Source organism: Squalius cephalus (assembly GCF_949319135.1).
Source record: "Squalius cephalus genome assembly, chromosome: 15".
Taxonomy (NCBI): domain Eukaryota; kingdom Metazoa; phylum Chordata; class Actinopteri; order Cypriniformes; family Leuciscidae; genus Squalius; species Squalius cephalus.
Genome location: NC_137136.1, coordinates 5,437,170 through 5,455,163, shown reverse-complemented (window position 1 = coordinate 5,455,163; position 17,994 = coordinate 5,437,170). Strand labels below are relative to the sequence as shown.

Sequence of the window (17,994 nt, the reverse complement as noted above, 5' to 3'; positions counted from 1 at the left end):
GCAACAAACTAAGTTGAAGCACTAAAATAACTAACCATAAATAAAAACTGAAATAACAAAAATCAATATACACAGTAGTATATATATATATATATATATATATATATATATATATATATATATATATATATATATATATATATATATATATATAATTTTTTTTTTTTTTTTTTTTTTTTTCCCTACAAAGTTTACTCTACACAGTGTCAAAAAATTATTGTATGGTAAAAAAAAAAAAAAAAAATAAACCATGAAAGCCGCAAGAAGTCATTTGTTTAAAAAGAAGCCTAAAAGTGCTTCTTTTGCAGTGCTTCTAAAAGTAATTTTTTTGTTTTAAAAGAAAAGGTAAGAATAAAGACGTAGCTTGATGATTTGGTATTGCAGATGGTGACATAATTTTACTATTAAAATGAGAGACAAAATGCCATTCCATTACAAGCAAAAAGATTAACTTTATTTTGTGTGTTCAGTTTGTCTTGTGAAGTTCTGGATCCTCCACCGACTACAAAACCACAAACACACATGAACACACACAGCAGCTCTCAGAATCGCTCGTGATCACAGTGGATTTGACTGATTGTGGTGATGATGATGATACAGTACCTCTGCATCTTCATCCTTCTTGCACAAAGCTTTCCCAGTCAAAACACAGAAACTGATGGTCACACAGAGCTGAAGGACCGACAACACTATCATCATGATATCTAGTCCTCCGACGATCATCTAGAGGTGGGTAAATATAATGAATTTAGATATACAATATTATTTATGAAAGGGAGAAAGTGCAACATGCAACATGGAGTCCATTGCCAACTGTCCCAAATGACACACTAGGCTATACACTATGCACTTATACACTATGTACTCAGCTGTGTAATGTATGAATTTTATAAGATTATTCACCTCATAATTAAATAATTCGCCACATAATTAAAGCCAACATTCCACACTTTGTTTTTTCAGTTAATTAAGAGCATCATCCGGGTATTTAAAGTGCACTTTTGGAATTTTCAGTGGACTGCACGTGTGCATTGGCTGGTCTAGCCTGAAAAAATAAGCTTTTTTAACACTATTTGAGCACAAGAAACATTATTTGTGGGACAGTTAATGTTGGATTTTGTTGCTAATTTGAAATACGTTTTTTAAATGTGAGTGTTGCGAGTAGTTTTTAGAGATTTCAGTAGATTTATGTAAAGAGGACTTGAATTTGGTCTTGGATTCCCGAAATAGAAAGTAAAAACTGATTTTGAATGGTAACTTATAAACCTTTAAAGTTACGCCTACTGTGAGCTACAAGGTTGTTAATCGGTATTTGCTTCTGTTGGAGCCGACAGCCCACATTATTGCAACTTATTTTGAAAGTAATCGTTTTTGATGAATCCGTGGTGAAAAACTACATTACCTTTGATGACCAATCAGAGAGTTGAAACAGACAAAACGCTCCAAAACAGCTCTTTAGCTCCGCCCACTCCCATGAAGCACTGCGAATCACTAAACCGAGTCGGCCTCCCTACACTCTAAAAAAACGTAAAATATTTCTATAATATTTGCATATTTTGCAATAAACTTAAAATATATTATTTTTATTTTATATAATCTTAAATGAGTAGTTTAATTTGATTATACTGTTCACAATGCTTCAAAGAATTGTAATTCTTTCCCTCATTAAAGACGTTAAGAACACAGTCTTGTACCTTTGTCTGCTTTTCAAATACTTTTTTGCTTCAAATCAAAGTTTGTGTTATGTTATGATTCACCTCGTAGCTGTTTGATTTGGTTCATGGCTTTATAGCTCTTTAACAAAGACTTTTTAAAAGTCAATGGGAGAAATGAATGGAAAAAATACTTCTGGAACCAGTGGCGCTGAAAAAGTGGACAGGCTTTGTTGTTGCACTCTATAGTTTCCCGGAGACATTGCAAAAATGGCCGCTGAGTAAAACAGGCTTTCCTTGAAAGTTTTTAGTGTCAACTTACTAAAAGAAAAATTACCTGGAAAAGACCTGGAATATAGTGCAAAAATCCAACAACTTGTGTTTTCTATAAGGAAGTTGTGGTGCTGCAGGCTGTTTAACCATTCACAGTTTGTTCATTAATATTACAATTATTGTCTTTTTGTTTTTGTTTTTAAGTTTATTATATTATTGTTCATTATCTTAAGAAACACAGTGGTAACTCAAACTCACCTTTAAAGCAACACCATGTAGGTTTTGCTCTCGGGGTCCCCCTACAGTTGGGAAACAGTATTGTCTTCTTCTGCTGTCGTAAAATCTGTCATGGTTACACCAGGGGATACACGTGCATTTGTTCTCACGTCTTGGACAGACTGCCTGCGTTGCGTGTGAAATGTCTTCATCCCAGGTACAGTGGCATATATATTTCAGCATGTCATATGAATATAATTTATTTTTTTCAAACGGCAAAAGATCGCGTAGCTCACGTTTACAAGCCAGCGTCATTATAGTAGCCTATTGGCAACTGTTTTACAGAATGCTAATTCAATTCAATGTTTGTGTGGTAGGTAATAGCTACCATAGATGAATCTGCAAAGTTGAAAAATCGATTTGCATTATAGCCTGAGGCAAGACACTGAATTCACAGATTCATGAAGATAAATGGAGGACCAGATAGCTTCCGTAATATAGCCAGGCAGACAACAAATTCGAAAAGCTAGAAATAGTATGCAAGCAATATACTTACTAGTCCAACAGCATGACGGCCAAGTCAGCATCGGTCGGGCACCCCTCCTCCTCCTTTAGCTCACGCCAGCGAGCGAACGCTGGACCAATACTGATCCTCGTCCGGCCTTTGATTTGGTCACTCTCCCTTTTTCTCATCCTAGTCTACTCTGACAAAACCTTTGCCTTCTTCGGTTTCGTTGCTGCTTCGGCCATGACAACAACATACATTGCCGGCAAGCAAACGCTAGGGCTCTCACGTCCGAATTTGAGGAAATGGGGGGTGATGGGGGAAGTGAGGTATGCCGTAAAGCAGTCGAATTTTGTAGTTCTTTTAGTGCTCGGGTTACTACCCGAACCCCGAAGTTCCGTAGTGCCAGTAAAAGCAATACAGACCCCGTCAGGCTATGGCAGACGTGTCATTCAACCTACACTGTAAAAAATATTTTTGCAATTTAGTTATTTCAACTTATTTTTGTGTGTAGAGTTAACTACTGAAAGTTGAATGAACAACTTAAAGAACAACTTAAATTGTTATTTTAACTCAAAAATGTGTTTAAACAACTGCACTAGATTTTCTGTTGAATTAACAAGTATAATTGTTATTTTAACTTATAAATGTAAGTTGAAACAACTGCACTAAATTTTCTGCAGGTTTTACTTCAATTATACTCTAATGCTTTATAGAAGTAAATTTACTTAGTAAACTAAACTTAATTTCTCTATATATCTTGCTGTCTGGTAGACTGCATTAAAACCTAAACTTCAAATTTTATTTTAGTGTGTACATTAAAAACATTACTGTTATTGTTATTTACAATTATGACCACAGATTAATTAAATTATAGGCTACACTAAAAATTTGTCTAGCTGTTTCAGTTTTTATTCATGGTCAGATTCAATCCATCATGGGCGGATTTGAGCGATTCATGAAAATGAACAGCTCAAGATGATTCGGTGAATCATTTTTTTTTCTCTGAGAATTTTCGAGAGAAGCCCGCGGAAACCGGATGATTTTCCATGTTGGACCTTACGTGTCTTCAGAAGCAGTGATACAGAGCAAGTGTGACATTTTATATTGTGAAAGTGGATGCAAGTTTTTAGTTCGTAATAAGCGTTTTATAGTCTTGTGTTATCGAATATTAAAGATTTGTAAAGCACACAATTAAATGTTTGTTACAGTGCACAGACAGTGTAGTATTGTTCACAAATACGTAATTTCTGACATAAATCATACATTAAATTTATAAGTGCAAATGACAATTAGTAAAAGCAGATTTTTAAAATTATATTATCAATATCGAGTCAGAATGTTTTTGCACATAGAAGATTCGCTGATTGTACGTAGCTGGATGATCCAATACGTAGGCCTACTACTGGATGGGGAAGTTCGGATCATTTTACTGACTCTCTTGTTCGATCTCGTTCATCAAAATGAATGAATCTTTTTTCGAGTCATTTCGTTCATTTAAGTGGCTTAGTTTAAATGTTATACTTTTAACTGGCAAATTCCCCGAACACATCCACCTACGCAATCTTTATCATATTCTGAATTAAGAAATCATTATAATGCAGTCAAAAATAATTTACAGGGAACATAAATAATACATTACTTTCCGAGTCTTTCGTTCATTTGTCACGTGACAAACGCAATGAACGGATCGTTCATGAACATAATTCATGTGCTCAATATTGTATTGAGATGATGTTCTAACCTGTGTAGTAGTAGTAGCCTACTGATAAATAGTAATAAGTAATTATTGATGAATAAGTAATTATTTACATAAATGTGATGCTTTCCTAGTTTCTCTCTACCTACATGCAAAATAGTTAATTTTACAACATTTTAAATAACATGCGTGTTTTAATGCGTGTATACAGAACATTTTAAAATAAAGCCATTTTATTTTATTCAGGTCATATTTGCTGTTGAGTGAAAGCAAAAATGAGTCAAGTAATTGTCTCTGTAATTTTAAGAGGTAGGCCTACAATACAATACGGTCTGTAAACAACTTAAAATACCAGTACACATTCAAGGGAAAATGCAAAAAATAATTACAGCATCAAGAAACTAAATCTTGTCAGAAAAAAAAAGTGCTTAATGATATTTTGCCTGGTAAGAGTTCCTCCTTTAATGGCTATACTCATTTTTCCACAGTGATCTGTAGGCTAAGGTTCCTCTTGTCACCCGTCCCTTAAAATACGGAACCGTCCCGTATATTACAAGTAACACGATGCGTCCCGTATCAAATCAATAAGGGACGGGATTTGTCCCGTATTTTTCATTAGGCCCACACATAGTTGAATAAAAACATAAGGATTTTGCAGTATGGATAATACTAATAGCAAATATAACTGTTTCTATAGCGACGGAGTTTTATCTTATGTACGTACATCCAGAGCCGTTGAAAAACTCTCTCTGTGGCTCTGCGTAGGCTACATCATGCCATGATGTACATAAAAATAAATAAATAAATAAATAAAAAACTGAATTTAAGTTTAATATACAAACTAATCACAGCAGTCAGATCACGCAGTTGTCACTCAAGTGATCATTTATATTTAACTTAAATTCAGTTTTTTTTTTTTTTGTTTAAGTATTTACAAGTACAGACCAAAACACACCACCGCGCATGCGCGTCCGGTACGTGTCGGATCCAGCTACGTCATCATCGTGCTGGTGCTACCATATAAACACTAGATACCTCGTACGCGCTGTTGGCCAATGGAGGTCGACGTCCGCACACGGCGGCCATCTTGCTACAGGGTGCTCGCTCACTCGTAACATTGTGTTGTATGATGCATGTACTTTATAAATAACCATAACTTGCTCAATTATCTACCGATTTTCAAACGGTTTGATTTGTTATCAACGTCAGCTATGTAGTTATGACACTGCATACATATGAATAATTATAACAATAGACTTCCATATGAAAATATCCTTGCACCGAACTAGTTAGGTGCAATGCATATTACACACACAAAGTATAAGTTAAATAAATATATAGGCTAATACAACTAAGTGTACAGAATGGCGAAATTACTTACACACACACACACACTTTTGTAACATGAATATTACTATTACAACTAACTATTATAATTAAATTATTACGTTTTCTCTTTCTGCCGGATAACAAGCATCTCTGAACTGACCACATTTCTGCCCTCTATGACTTTAGAAACACAACTGAGCTCTAGTACCAGGTCTTGTAAAAAAAAAAAAAAAAAAAAACAGATCAATACAAAATGAAAATGAGTACTTTAGACAATTATTTGCCAAGGAATGGTCATGCATATTGTAAAATGCCCTATGGAAACTCCCAATATAGAACTTTTGGTTACCCAAAATGCATACTGACAATAAAAGGCTTACTGTTTGGCAACCTCTTCGTGTAGAATCATAATGAAATGAAATCAAAAGTAACACTTTGATGTTACTTGTACACTATCTGGATTGTATCTAAGGGGTTCTGATATATAAAAACACAAAATATGGAATAATTGCACAAAAGTCTATGTGTAAACTATTATAAAAAGTGTAATTTAGTTGCAAAATATTTACAAATATACAAGAAATACTGTAGAGAGAACAACACTACTGTTAAAGTTAAAGTATACAAAAAAAGAAACATACAAAAAAGAAATACTGTAGAGAGAACTACACTACTGTTAAAGTGAAAGTGGATATACAAATATACAATAAATATACAAAAAAGAAATACTGTAGAGAGAACTACACTACTGTTAAAGTGAAAGTGGATATACAAATAAACAAATATACAAAAAAGAAATACTGTAGAGAGAACTACACTACTGTTAAAGTGAAAGTGGATATACAAATATACAATAAATATACAAAAAAGAAATACTGTAGAGAGAACTACACTACTGTTAAAGTGAAAGTGGATATACAAATAAACAAATATACAAAAAAGAAATACTGTAGAGAGAACTACACTACTGTTAAAGTGAAAGTGGATATACAAATATACAATAAATATACAAAAAAGAAATACTGTAGAGAGAACTACACTACTGTTAAAGTGAAAGTTACTGTTAAAGACAGTAACTTTAAAAACACACTGGCTAATGCCCTTTAAAAAGGACAGTTTTATTGTGTTTCTGTCGCATGTTGTTGCTCTGCAATCTGAGGTTAGTAACTTTGGCGATATGGTGCAGCCTTAGCTTCAAAAACAGGGACACAATTAATTTTAAAAGCATATGGTGGTGGCTGTCTATCCCATACTGTGTCTCGCCAATGTGCTCTCCTAGCACAAACACATCCTCAAGACCGATCCTTTTTCGAACAATGTAAACGACCTCAAGCAGTTTGATGGGCTGTGATCGTTTGGTACTGCCTGAAGCCTGCCGAATGACCCACTCTGCTGCCCTGACAACCTTCACGGTTCCCTCTGAAAGAATCACCAGACCTCCATTGTTTTTTAAAGTAAGCAGGTGGTAGCTCTGGTCCTTGATGGCAGATGAAGCATGCGTCACCAGGCTGGCACGGCAGACATCACACGACAGCTTCTTCAGAGCCCGTCGCACAACAAATCCTGAAATTTGAGTTAATATAGTAATATCAACTTATAAATATAATCATTAATAAGCATGGGGAAATTAAGGGAAGACTTTGTGGACTATTATGAGATTGTTTCCCCCCCAGATTTTGACTATTGGCACTTTCAGTTATAGGGAAAATTGACTTTTCAGTTAGCCTTTACCTGAAATGTACACAAGAGCGTTGTCCACAAGACCATTGAAGCAGACAGGAAGGTAGCTGTGGTCATGTACAAGAGCAGGAATGTCTGCAAATGGGGACGGAAGATCTTCTTCTCCTGCTGTAGAAGACATTTCTACAGTTGACAGGCTTGTAGAGGTGGTGTCAATGACAGCTGGTAGGGACTCGGTGTCATCCTGTGCCGTCACATTGCCTCTGCAAGGTTTAACAACCCCACACCGGGCCATCAGTTTCCTGAAGATGTACTTGAACTGGCTGGCATTGGGGTTGTTATTCCAGCCACCTTAAAAAAAAAGAAAAAGATATGAGTATAGTACACAGATATTCAATACATGCTTTAAAATGTTTTATGCTTAAAATAAAAATAAATTAGAACTAGCCACCCCTGAATGATCTTTAAACATAAAATAAGTTTATGGGCATTATCATAGAATTCAGACTGTATCAGTGATAAATTCTACAAATAGTGATTTTTACAAATGATAAAATGACGATGAAGCTCTTCCAATGCATGCTCTACTAAGACTTTCTGTGATTGTGGTGTGAGGGACCTGGTCAAATAATACGCAATTGGAGCTTTCCAATAACCTTGAAGCCCAACCACCATAAACACAAGAACTTCGGAAGCCATGTCAGTCTCATTTAGTCGATCCCCCATGTCCACATATCCGAACATGGTTTGTGTCTGAGGATCATACTGGACGTGATTTTTGATGGACATGGCATCCAGCATCAGAGTGACACATCCGTACTTGACCTCATCTTCCTGACGCCGTCTTTCCAGCATGTCCAACATCATTTTATTGAGACCAGGTCTGGCATCAAGAGAGCTCAGACACCTTAGTAAAATTAAATAGTAGACATTTAACCACTAACCCAAGCATCCCTATTGTGGACCCTGGACATACAAAAAAATAGCTAAAATATCAACATGTATCAGCATGAGACATGAGCTGTTAGATCAGTAAGTTTAACCATTCAGGATAATATTGTCTGGAGTGCTTAATGTAATTCAGTATAAAATTAGACATTATGTAGAATACCTTTGCAATGAACTGGGATGTGGCAAGTGAATATGCAAGGTATCTCTCAGGTAATGATATGCCTTTGGGCCATGCAGATGTAGCGTAAGGGCAAAATCTCTCTGGGCCTTGGTGTACTCTACACCCTGCCTTGACAGGAGATGAACCGGAAGATCTGAAATACAATTAGCAAAAGTGAGTCAGTAGGTATTCTAGGAAGTCAACAAGAACATAAAATACACAAAATATTCAATATAATATTTTTATTTTACCTGAGTAGCATTCAAGGTTGTCTTTCAGCTCTTCGTTGATGAGATTTTGCTCCTTCAGTTCTTCCAGAAGAGCCTGCATGTTCATCTTGACCCTCTTTTCTCTCCTCAAGGCATTATTCTTCTCCCGCTGCAGTTTCCTCACTCTCGCTGAGGCTTTTTCAAGTTTGGCCTTTATAGCCTTAGGGCAAGCAGGCAATGAATACAGGTGGTCAGTTGCCTGCCGCTTGCGGTTCAAACTCCTCTCTCCCTGTTGTTTTTCCAAAAACACAAATTATATATGGAAATTAATATGTTGCTTTAACAATTCAATCATCTTCACTTTTAGATTATGTGAGCCTTAATACATGTTTAGGTTCTCCAATTCCCCAACAGAAAACACAACAGCATACATTTAAGAAATTAAATGTTGAAGCGACAAAGCAAGTGAGATAGCCATTAGTTCTCAAACTTTTTACACAGCGTACTACCTCAAATAATATTGGGCTCTTAGACTACTAACAACATATGTCTTTCTGGGTACCACCAAGATAATGGATTTAATATAACAAGCCACATGATGTTCTCACTTGTTTGCAACAAGCCATGATGATCTCATTTGTTTGACATTCCACATAAAAACACTCACAACATCAGGTTGAGGTACATCCTGTGACAAGTCCATTGGCTCTTCCGCACTTCTAGAGGTGGTTGTGCTTCTTGTTGCCACCAGCTGAAATAAAGTAAAGAAGTTGTGAGTGTCTAAAATGTGTTGTAATAAACTACACATTATATAAAAAAACTAAAGTGACATTTAATCACATATTGATATATCAAGCTTATACACCTTGAATTATTGTTGGCCAATGATACACATACCCTTTGAAGATGAGCTGGAAAATCAAAAATGCTTGGCACAACACCACCTTTAAGCCGGACAGTCTGCCCCGTCCTGTCAAAGTCCTCACTCCTAAAGTGTTCACTGCAGAGCAGTGTCCTCTTAGAGGCAACAAATCCGTCCCTTCTCAGGGCAAGTTCCCATTGCCTCCTTATCTGTCCAGTTTTGGGAAACCTTAAAAACGTGAGAAATGTACCCAGATATATAAATTATTGTCAACATTTCCAACCCTGTTTTCCTTCTTTCAACATTAAGTGTAAGGACAAAAATACACACCTAAATTATCATACGTTTAGGGTAATTGTATGTAGTCTATGTATGCGTGCATGTGACTTCCTTAAGAATAAGAAAACCACACTAAACAAGTTATAAAAAGATGTGCAAAAGAAACATTCAGCGATTGTGTAAACAAACTTTAAAAAGTTTTGGTTCAAAAGCAAAACTAGCCCTGATGTTACTGTGTAACAGGACCTGTATTGTACATACATCCACTAAGTAAATAACGATTATCTCAAATATAATCATAATATTGTCATATCTTACTTGTGAAAGGTGATCCCACGGGCTCTCGTTTCGATACCGCGTTCATTGGAGCATCCGTAGGCTGCGCAAAAGTCTGGCATCTTCTCTAATAATCCTGTATCATAATGCAAGATGATTTTAACTAACCAACCTGATTGAAAATCATGTGCAACTTTAGTTATATTTAAAAGAAAGAAAAATTCTGCCTCTCCCACTAATGTAAAATTGCTGGGTAACGTTAGCAAAAACTGTAACGTTAGCAGAGCTTATTGTTATTGGCCAGCAACTAACAACAAACACATCAACAAATATACTTTTGACAAAAAGATTAGTAAAATCATTATTGGTGTCAGTAAAACCTTTATAATCGAACAGCTCGATTGTGATCTCTGCCTTGATAACTTCGATAACTAACGTTAGTGCTAACGTTAGCCGTGATACACAAATGTGCTGCAGGATTAAGTCGTTTTTCAAACAGAAAATCTGCTATTTCAACATGTTCCAGCATTCAGAATTATAGCCACGTTAATAACGTTTGTAAGAAACCAAACAGTTTGTAAATCCGTCAAAATTTCAGCGAGATAAGAAGATTTGTGTTCGTGCTGATCACTCACCTTACCTCAGATACCACAGAGCTCGGCAGAAAGCTTCCCTGTAGCAAGATGGCCGCCCTATAATGCCGGAAGTGGCTCCGCCTTAATATCTATGGGTGCTACAGGCTGCAGCCATAGGGCTGCAGCGAGGCTCGTGACTTCCAATTTTACAACCGGCGTAGCGTCATAGAACGTCTCTGAAAAGGTTCACGCCCACTTTTAGGGGAAAACAATCCGGCCAGCGCCATACACAGTATCAGATTGAGGACGTGTACTAACCCTTACAAACATGTAATTTGTATTTAAACATTTTTTTTCACACAGTAGGCTACCCCTATTATGTATTTGCATTTAATTAAATTTTTCCACACAGTATTTTGTATTTTTATTTTAATTTAAATACAATTTCCATGTATTTATGCCCATCTCTGCCTGCCATCATCATCAATATCTTGCTGTTATGGAAATATCATGAATTACGGATGATGCTATCGAAAGTTAAATCAGGCTAGTTGTATGGCTGGACAGAAAAATGCACTCAGTAGCTACTCTAAATATAAAGACATAATATTATACATTTAAAGATGTTTACTTCTTAAAACCGTAGTAAAATCATTCACTGGCTACCTGGTGACTCGATGAGGTACGAGTAAATGTCCAGCACTTCTGGCCAATGGGTGGGGTTGTTAGACCAATTTGACGCTGGTAGAATGAAAGGGACATGTTTTTAAGTTGGCCAAATTAAGTTTATAAATGTATCGTTCACGCTCTATGGAAAGCAGGGTGGACATATAATTACTCGACATATTTCATCTAAGTGATTTCTGCAGTTATACACGTCTGCCGGCTGTGTACGGACGTTGTTTTGTGCCGCTATTTTGTATTGAAGTCTATGGGAAGTCTGGCTTGTTTTCCCCTAAAAAGGGGCGGTTACGAAATTGACAGTTAAGTTCCCGGATGTGCCGGTTGTATGTATGCAAGGTTTATTAGGGAAAACATCCAGTAACATTTATCACTTTGTTATTAAGTTTCTGAGAGACACAGACTTAGCCAAAAGGATTTATTTATTTTATTATTATTATTATTTTTTATTTTTTTATTTTTTTTTGTTAAGTTCCAATATCTCCTGATTCACACTCCAGTCCAGTCGGTGGCGGTAATGCACCGTTAAGTTGGTTTGCCAACCGCCATAAAAAAAAATAAAAGAAGAAGAAAAAGAAGGCTCGTGACTTCCTTTAGCGTCTCCGTTTCCTCCAGAACTTTCTACGGCTTCTGAAGGAAAGTACTGAGAGCGGACGTTTCTCTGACAGTTTCGTAGACGAGGATCCAGAGAGAGCCCTTGAGAACAGGAATTGCAGAGTATCATCTAACGTTACATAACTTCATTACTGCTCTTCAGGCCCTCACAGCTGGAAAATAGTTTGATTGCTCTATTGGAGGATTTCAAACATGGATACAGCACTGTGAGAACAAAATGGCGACAAACGTTCCAAACAAAACTTCAGATATGCAGCCATCTTCATCCCTTTCTGTCAAATATGACTGGTACCAGACAGAGTCTCATGTTGCAGTGACCATCATGGTAAAAGACGCCAAGAAGGAGGATGTAACTGTCAGCTTTGGTGAGAGAGAGCTGACAGCTGTGGTAAAGCTTCCATCGGGAGACGATTACTGCCTAAATGTCTATCTTCTGCATCCTATTGTCACACAACAGAGCACATACAGGATCCTTTCAACCAAGATAGAGATTAAGATGAAGAAGACTGCAGCCACACAGTGGGAGAAACTGCAAGGAGAATGCACAGTTTCTAACGTGAAGCACTTTACTCCCAGCCAGTACCCATCATCCTCCCACTACACACGCAACTGGGACAAGTTGGTAGGTGAAATAAAAGAGGAGGAAAAGAGCGAGAAGGTGGAGGGGGATGCTGCTCTCAACAAGCTGTTCCAGCAGATCTACTCAGACGGCTCGGATGAGGTCAAGCGGGCAATGAACAAGTCCTTCATGGAATCAGGAGGCACAGTCCTCAGCACCAATTGGATGGATGTTGGTAAACGGAAAGTAGAGATGAACCCACCTGAGGATGTAGAGTGGAAGAAGTATTAAAAACAGTGCATGACATCTTGCACACTACCATCACCAGTTATCCTAATGTCCTTATGCTCCTTTTTTTTTTTGCCTTCACACTTCATGCTTTCTCCTTTGTCGGACCCAGAAGAGTCCTGGGCTGTTTCCCAAAAACATTGCCACCAATGGTCTCATGATCAACTCAGCTCACGATGCGCTTGAGAAACTCAACTCTGGACTAAAACATAGTTTAAAATGAGACTTCTTTAAAATAAACCTTCTCAGTCTAAAATTAGCTTTAGTCTGGAACCAATCTATCCCATTACATTTTTTTAATAGCATCAGACATTTTTTTTAAAAATCACACATTTAAAGAAACTGTTGAGTAGCTTTAATAAAAAGCTATTTAGCCACTCTGAATATCTGTGAAACACGTGTGCCTCAATTAATGTTGATCTCTGTTTTAATGTACTTCATGGTTTCCTAAATATGATTTCAGCATGCTGTAAATTAAATTTTCTTGTTCTCTTAATAAATAAATAAATAAATACTACTTGGGCTCGTTCACCAACCAAACCAAAGCGGATTTTTTTTCTTCTTTTTTTACATCTCAGTTGCAGAGCGCCAGATATAGGTAAGTTTTCACCACAATCTTTGAATTAAAAAAAGTAACTGTCAAATTGAATAGATATGGGTGATATAAATAGCAAGTAATACATCTGTGATTTGAAATGTCATGAATGTCTCATTATTATTAGGCTATTCAGTATTTGGATTTTGCCGGCCTCGCGCCATTTCGTTGCGCTTTTGTTCATGTTTTAAGAAATCTTGATAATAGGGTGAATTACTCACGATGTTATCACGAATTTAAAATTATTGAGTGTATTTCTGCACATAGAACATTCGCTCACTGTACTTCCTCGTGTTGACTCACAGGTTCAGTCAAGCATGGTGACTAAAAGCTTGTTCAACCGGATTTTTTTTTAACCTCAGTCAACTTCAATTCAACTCAGTTGCAGAGCGCCAGATATAGGTAAGTTTTGACCACAATCTTAGAATTAAAAAAGTAAATGTCAAATTGAATTGATTTGGGTGATATAGGCTACAGGAGGATCTTGCGCCATGTCGTCGCGCTTATGTTCATGTTTTAAGAAATCTTGATAATAGGGTGAATTAGTCACGATGTTGTCACGAATTTAAGATTATTGAGTGTATTTCGAATCGGAGTGTTTTGCACATAGAAAATTCGCTCATTGTATTTCCTCGTGTTGACTCACAGGTTCCGTCAAGTTGACTGAAAGCTTGTTCACCAGCCGGATTTTTTACCTCATTCACTACATCTCAGTTGTTGCAGAGCACCAGATACAGGTGAGTTTTCGCTGCAATCTTTGGGGAATTCTTTAAAATTAACTATCAATTTGAATTGATGTGGGTAAAATAAGTATTATATCTGTACTTTTAAATGTGACTGTTTTTATTAATATTGGAAATGGTTGTGATTGACGTTTCAGTGATGCGTGTTTGAGTCACTTGTAACTGAGAACACATTTCTTTTTTTCTTTTTTTTTTCTTTTTTTTTTTTTTTGAGAACACATTTCAACCATCTTCCTAAATTATTCTTCGTCTTCTTCGTTGTTGTTTAACGGCGGTTGGCATCCAACATTAATGGTGCATTTCCGCCACCTACCGTACTGGAGTGTGGGCCGGAGATAAATAACTAAACCATCAAAAAAATAAAATAATAATAATTATAGCCTTTCTGCCAATCTTGTTTCCTTTAAAAATCGAAATAACACTGTTCCCATATCATTTAATGGTTTCCCCAGCAATTCTTTAAGTGAATTTCCTTGTCCCCCTAACCTTCTTATGCCCTCTCTCATCTTGGTTCTTTCCTTCTCATATTTCTGACACTCAAAAATCACGTTCCACAGATTCAATATTATCACAAAATTCACACCTACCTGATATGAGCTTACCCATAATATGTAAATACTTATTTAACCCACAGTGTCCTATTCTTAACCTAGTGAAGATAATTGGTAACACTTTACTTGAAGGGGTGTGCATAAGACTGACATGACACCTTCATAATCATGACATGACACATGTCATGAATATGAAGGAGGTTTTATGCATGTTTATGACAACTGTCATTTAGTGTCATTCGCTCAATTATGACATTTTTAATGCAAATATGACATTGTGTGAGATGTCTTTGTTATGGCAACTTGACATTACTAAGACAACACAACCTGTCATAAATATGATATAGCAGATTAATTATCAAACTTAAGAAACCACTTAGCTTTATGGGTTAACATTTCATTAAACTGTAATGTGGTTGGTTTTGACATTGGCTGTCATGAAGCCATAACATTTTAATGACAAATTAAATTTGTACCACTGTAGTTGAGGTCAAGAAAAACATTCATGACACAGTTATAATGGCCGTATGGCAGCCAATGTCAAAACCAACCACCTGACAGTTTAATGAAATGTTAACCCATAAAGCTAAGTGGTTTCTTAAGTTTGATAATTAATCTGCTATGTCATGTTTATGTTATTTATGTTGTCTTGGTAATGTCAAGTTGTCATGACAAAGACACTGACAGGTTATGATGTATTGGTTTATGTCAAGTTGTCATAACAAAGACATCTCAAACAATGTCATATTTGCATTAAAAATGTCATAATTGAGCAAATGACACTTAATGACAGTTGTCATAAACATGCATAAGACCTCCTTCATATTTATGACATCTGCCATGTCATGATTATGAAGGTGTCATGTCAGTCTTATGCACACCCCTTCAAGTAAAGTGTTACCATAATTTCTTCCATTCAATTCCTTCCCGTGACCCTCTCTGTCCCAACCTTTTGTTGAATGTTATATAAATGTCTCCCTTTCTCCTCTCCATCCCAATATACCTGCCATTTTTTATTAATTTCTGACCAGATTTGTGCTTTGGCTTCTGCTTTACTTATTGTAATTGCTATATCCACAGCTTCCCGTTTACTGGCTTGTTTTGCCAACCTATCTACTGTTTCATTTTCATTTCCCTTCACCCCCACATGTGCTGAAACCCATGTAAATTTTACCCCCATCTGACAAATCCGTGAATGAAGTTCTAGTATTTCATATATTATGACCTGTCTCGCTTGTGACTTAAATGATTGCAAACTCTTCAGAACTGCACTAGAGTCTGAGCATATGACAACTTTTGCTGGTTTAACTTCTTCTATCCACTGCAATGCCAACCAAACAGCCACCAACTCAACGGTGATCTTCCTAAATTCATCATGTGAATCGTATATAAACCTGTTGTCTGAAGTTTTAGGCATTTGAAAGCAAAAATATTGAAGGGTTATTCACCCAAAAATTTAAATTCTGTAATGCATTAATCATTTCTTGTAAAATAATTCTGTAATTACTCACCCTCATGTGGTTCCAACCCTGTAAGACTTTCGTTCATCTTCGGAACACAAATTAAGATATTTTTGATTAAATCTGTGAGCTGGCTCACTCCTTCATAGGCTGCTAAGTAATCGATATGACGCAAACTTTGTTGTTATTTTCATGTTATCACTGTGAATCTGCTTTGATACAATCTGTATTGTAAAAAGTGCTATATAAATAAAGGTGACTTGACTATTGTAAATTGTATCAGTGATCGTTAATTTTCCATAGTTTTTTTATTTTATTTTTTTATCAAATGTATTTTACAAATTAATATTCTATAGTAGTAATTAATTATTTGGTAATGCTGCAGGTTTCAAAACACCACTTTAGTTGGCTGAACTTATTGGATGTAGTTTAGAAAACTTAACTTTAGTTGGCTGAACTTAAATTCGAAGTTTACTTAACTAAATTAAATCAGTTCATTGTACTTTATAACTTGTCAGGTAAACTTTTCCAAATTTGTCATGTACACTTTTCCAAATAAGTTAGTTTAACTCAAAAAAAACCATGCAAAAAGATAACAGAAAATACAGAAGAGTTAAGTCAACAAAAGATTTTTTTACAGTGTAGGGGTGTAACCCCGGCACCCTGGCCAAATTTGCCCCTTGGCCCCTGTCCATCATGGCCTCCTAATCATCTCCATATACTGATTGGCTTCATCACTGTCTCCTCTCCACCAATAAGCTGGTGTGTGGTGGGCGTTCTGGCACAATATGGCCGCCGTCGCATCATCCAAGTGGATGCTGCACATTGGTGGTGGTTGAGGAGGTTCCCCCCTTCCATAATGTGAAGCGCTTTGAGGACCCAGAAAAGCGCTATATAAATGTAACAAATTATTATTATTAATGAACAAGTGAGAAATTACGTATTGCTGACATTTTCACAGTTATTACTCAGTGAGAAAAGATTCATCATAGTTTGCACTTGTGTAGCAATATAACCTCAACCACTACTCTTCAGCACAATGCTAACCACAAAAACGTCAAGATAACATACATTCTTTTAAATGTCAAATATTTAAAAACACATAAAATAGCACTTAATTTCAACCTTTACTCTCCTGATCAATGCAAAACATGTTGGCTCACATTTTCTACAGCGGCTGACTTGTATGTGACAGAAGCCACCTGGTGGTGATACATGCAAACCTCCTCTTATACAAGTTAAAGACAGATGAAGTTCCATGTCCCTGAAAAAGCAAAACTGAGACTCGTCAACTAAAACTGACACTTAATACATTTTTGTTAACTCTGAAATAAAATATAAATATTAGATTAAAAACATAAAATAAAATTAGAAGAGTTGAAGTAGAGTTGAAGCACTAAAATAACTAACCATAAATAAAAACTGAAATAATAAAAATCAATATATATATATATATATATATATATATATATATATATATATATATATATTATTCTTTTTTTTTTTTTTTTTTTTTTTTACAAAGTTTATTATACACAGTGTCTAAAAAAGATTGTATAGTGAAAAAAATAATAATCATGAAAGCCAGTGCATGCAGTAATTTTTTAAAAAGAAGCCTAAACGTATATTTTTACGAAACACACTGGACTGCAGCACAGAAGTCTCAGAATCTGACACAGAACGGGCCATTTGCTCTTTGGGTTTGAGGAGACGGTGATGACCGTCAAACCCTCACCCTTAGACACTGTCATAGACATGCTTTCCACAGGTAACAATGGCTGATCCTCCTGTTTGTTTACTGCATGAAACAATAAGGACAACTAATGATTACTGGTC

General features: G+C 36.1%; 2 protein-coding genes and 1 long non-coding RNA gene across 4 annotated transcripts; 2 read left to right on the top strand and 1 right to left on the bottom strand.

Annotated features, from left to right (window-relative positions):
* Window positions 1-6,196: 6,196 nt before the first annotated feature.
* Window positions 6,197-10,783, bottom strand: LOC307171898 (THAP domain-containing protein 6-like). Of its 2 annotated transcripts, none has more exons than XM_079893831.1 (8): window positions 10,727-10,783; window positions 10,134-10,227; window positions 9,572-9,764; window positions 9,342-9,425; window positions 8,717-8,963; window positions 8,466-8,619; window positions 7,406-7,705; window positions 6,197-7,237 (listed from the first exon to the last, which is right to left on the bottom strand). In XM_079893831.1, exons 2-7 carry the CDS (start codon window positions 10,211-10,213, stop codon window positions 7,693-7,695), a joined length of 771 nt encoding a protein of 256 aa, XP_079749957.1. In that variant the 5' UTR covers window positions 10,214-10,227; window positions 10,727-10,783; the 3' UTR covers window positions 6,197-7,237; window positions 7,406-7,692. The 2 variants fall into 2 exon arrangements, with proteins under 2 accessions (XP_079749957.1, XP_079749958.1); XM_079893832.1 differs by having other exon boundaries at window positions 10,732-10,771.
* Window positions 10,784-11,896: 1,113 nt separating this feature from the next.
* On the top strand, window positions 11,897-13,326 carry sugt1 (SGT1 homolog, MIS12 kinetochore complex assembly cochaperone). The gene has a single exon (XM_079894873.1). It carries the CDS (start codon window positions 12,180-12,182, stop codon window positions 12,810-12,812), a length of 633 nt encoding a protein of 210 aa, XP_079750999.1. The 5' UTR covers window positions 11,897-12,179; the 3' UTR covers window positions 12,813-13,326.
* A 213-nt stretch (window positions 13,327-13,539) lies between these two features.
* On the top strand, window positions 13,540-16,281 carry LOC307172466. Its single transcript, XR_013823716.1, has 3 exons — window positions 13,540-13,806; window positions 14,053-14,141; window positions 15,779-16,281. It is a non-coding gene; the product is annotated as an uncharacterized lncRNA (long non-coding RNA).
* The last annotated feature ends 1,713 nt before the right edge of the window (window positions 16,282-17,994 follow it).

Excerpts from the sequence above, each read along its gene's own strand:
- LOC307171898 (XM_079893831.1), bottom strand. The coding sequence starts at position 10,213 with ATGCCAGACTTTTGCGCAGCCTACGGATGCTCCAATGAACGCGGTATC. Across the intron at positions 9,765-10,133 it reads CGTGGGATCACCTTTCACAA|GTTTCCCAAAACTGGACAGA; the intron begins GTAAGATATGAC and ends CACGTTTTTAAG. Across the intron at positions 8,964-9,341 it reads ATGTACCTCAACCTGATGTT|GGAGAGAGGAGTTTGAACCG; the intron begins GTGAGTGTTTTT and ends GAAAAACAACAG.
- sugt1 (XM_079894873.1), top strand. The coding sequence starts at position 12,180 with ATGGCGACAAACGTTCCAAACAAAACTTCAGATATGCAGCCATCTTCA.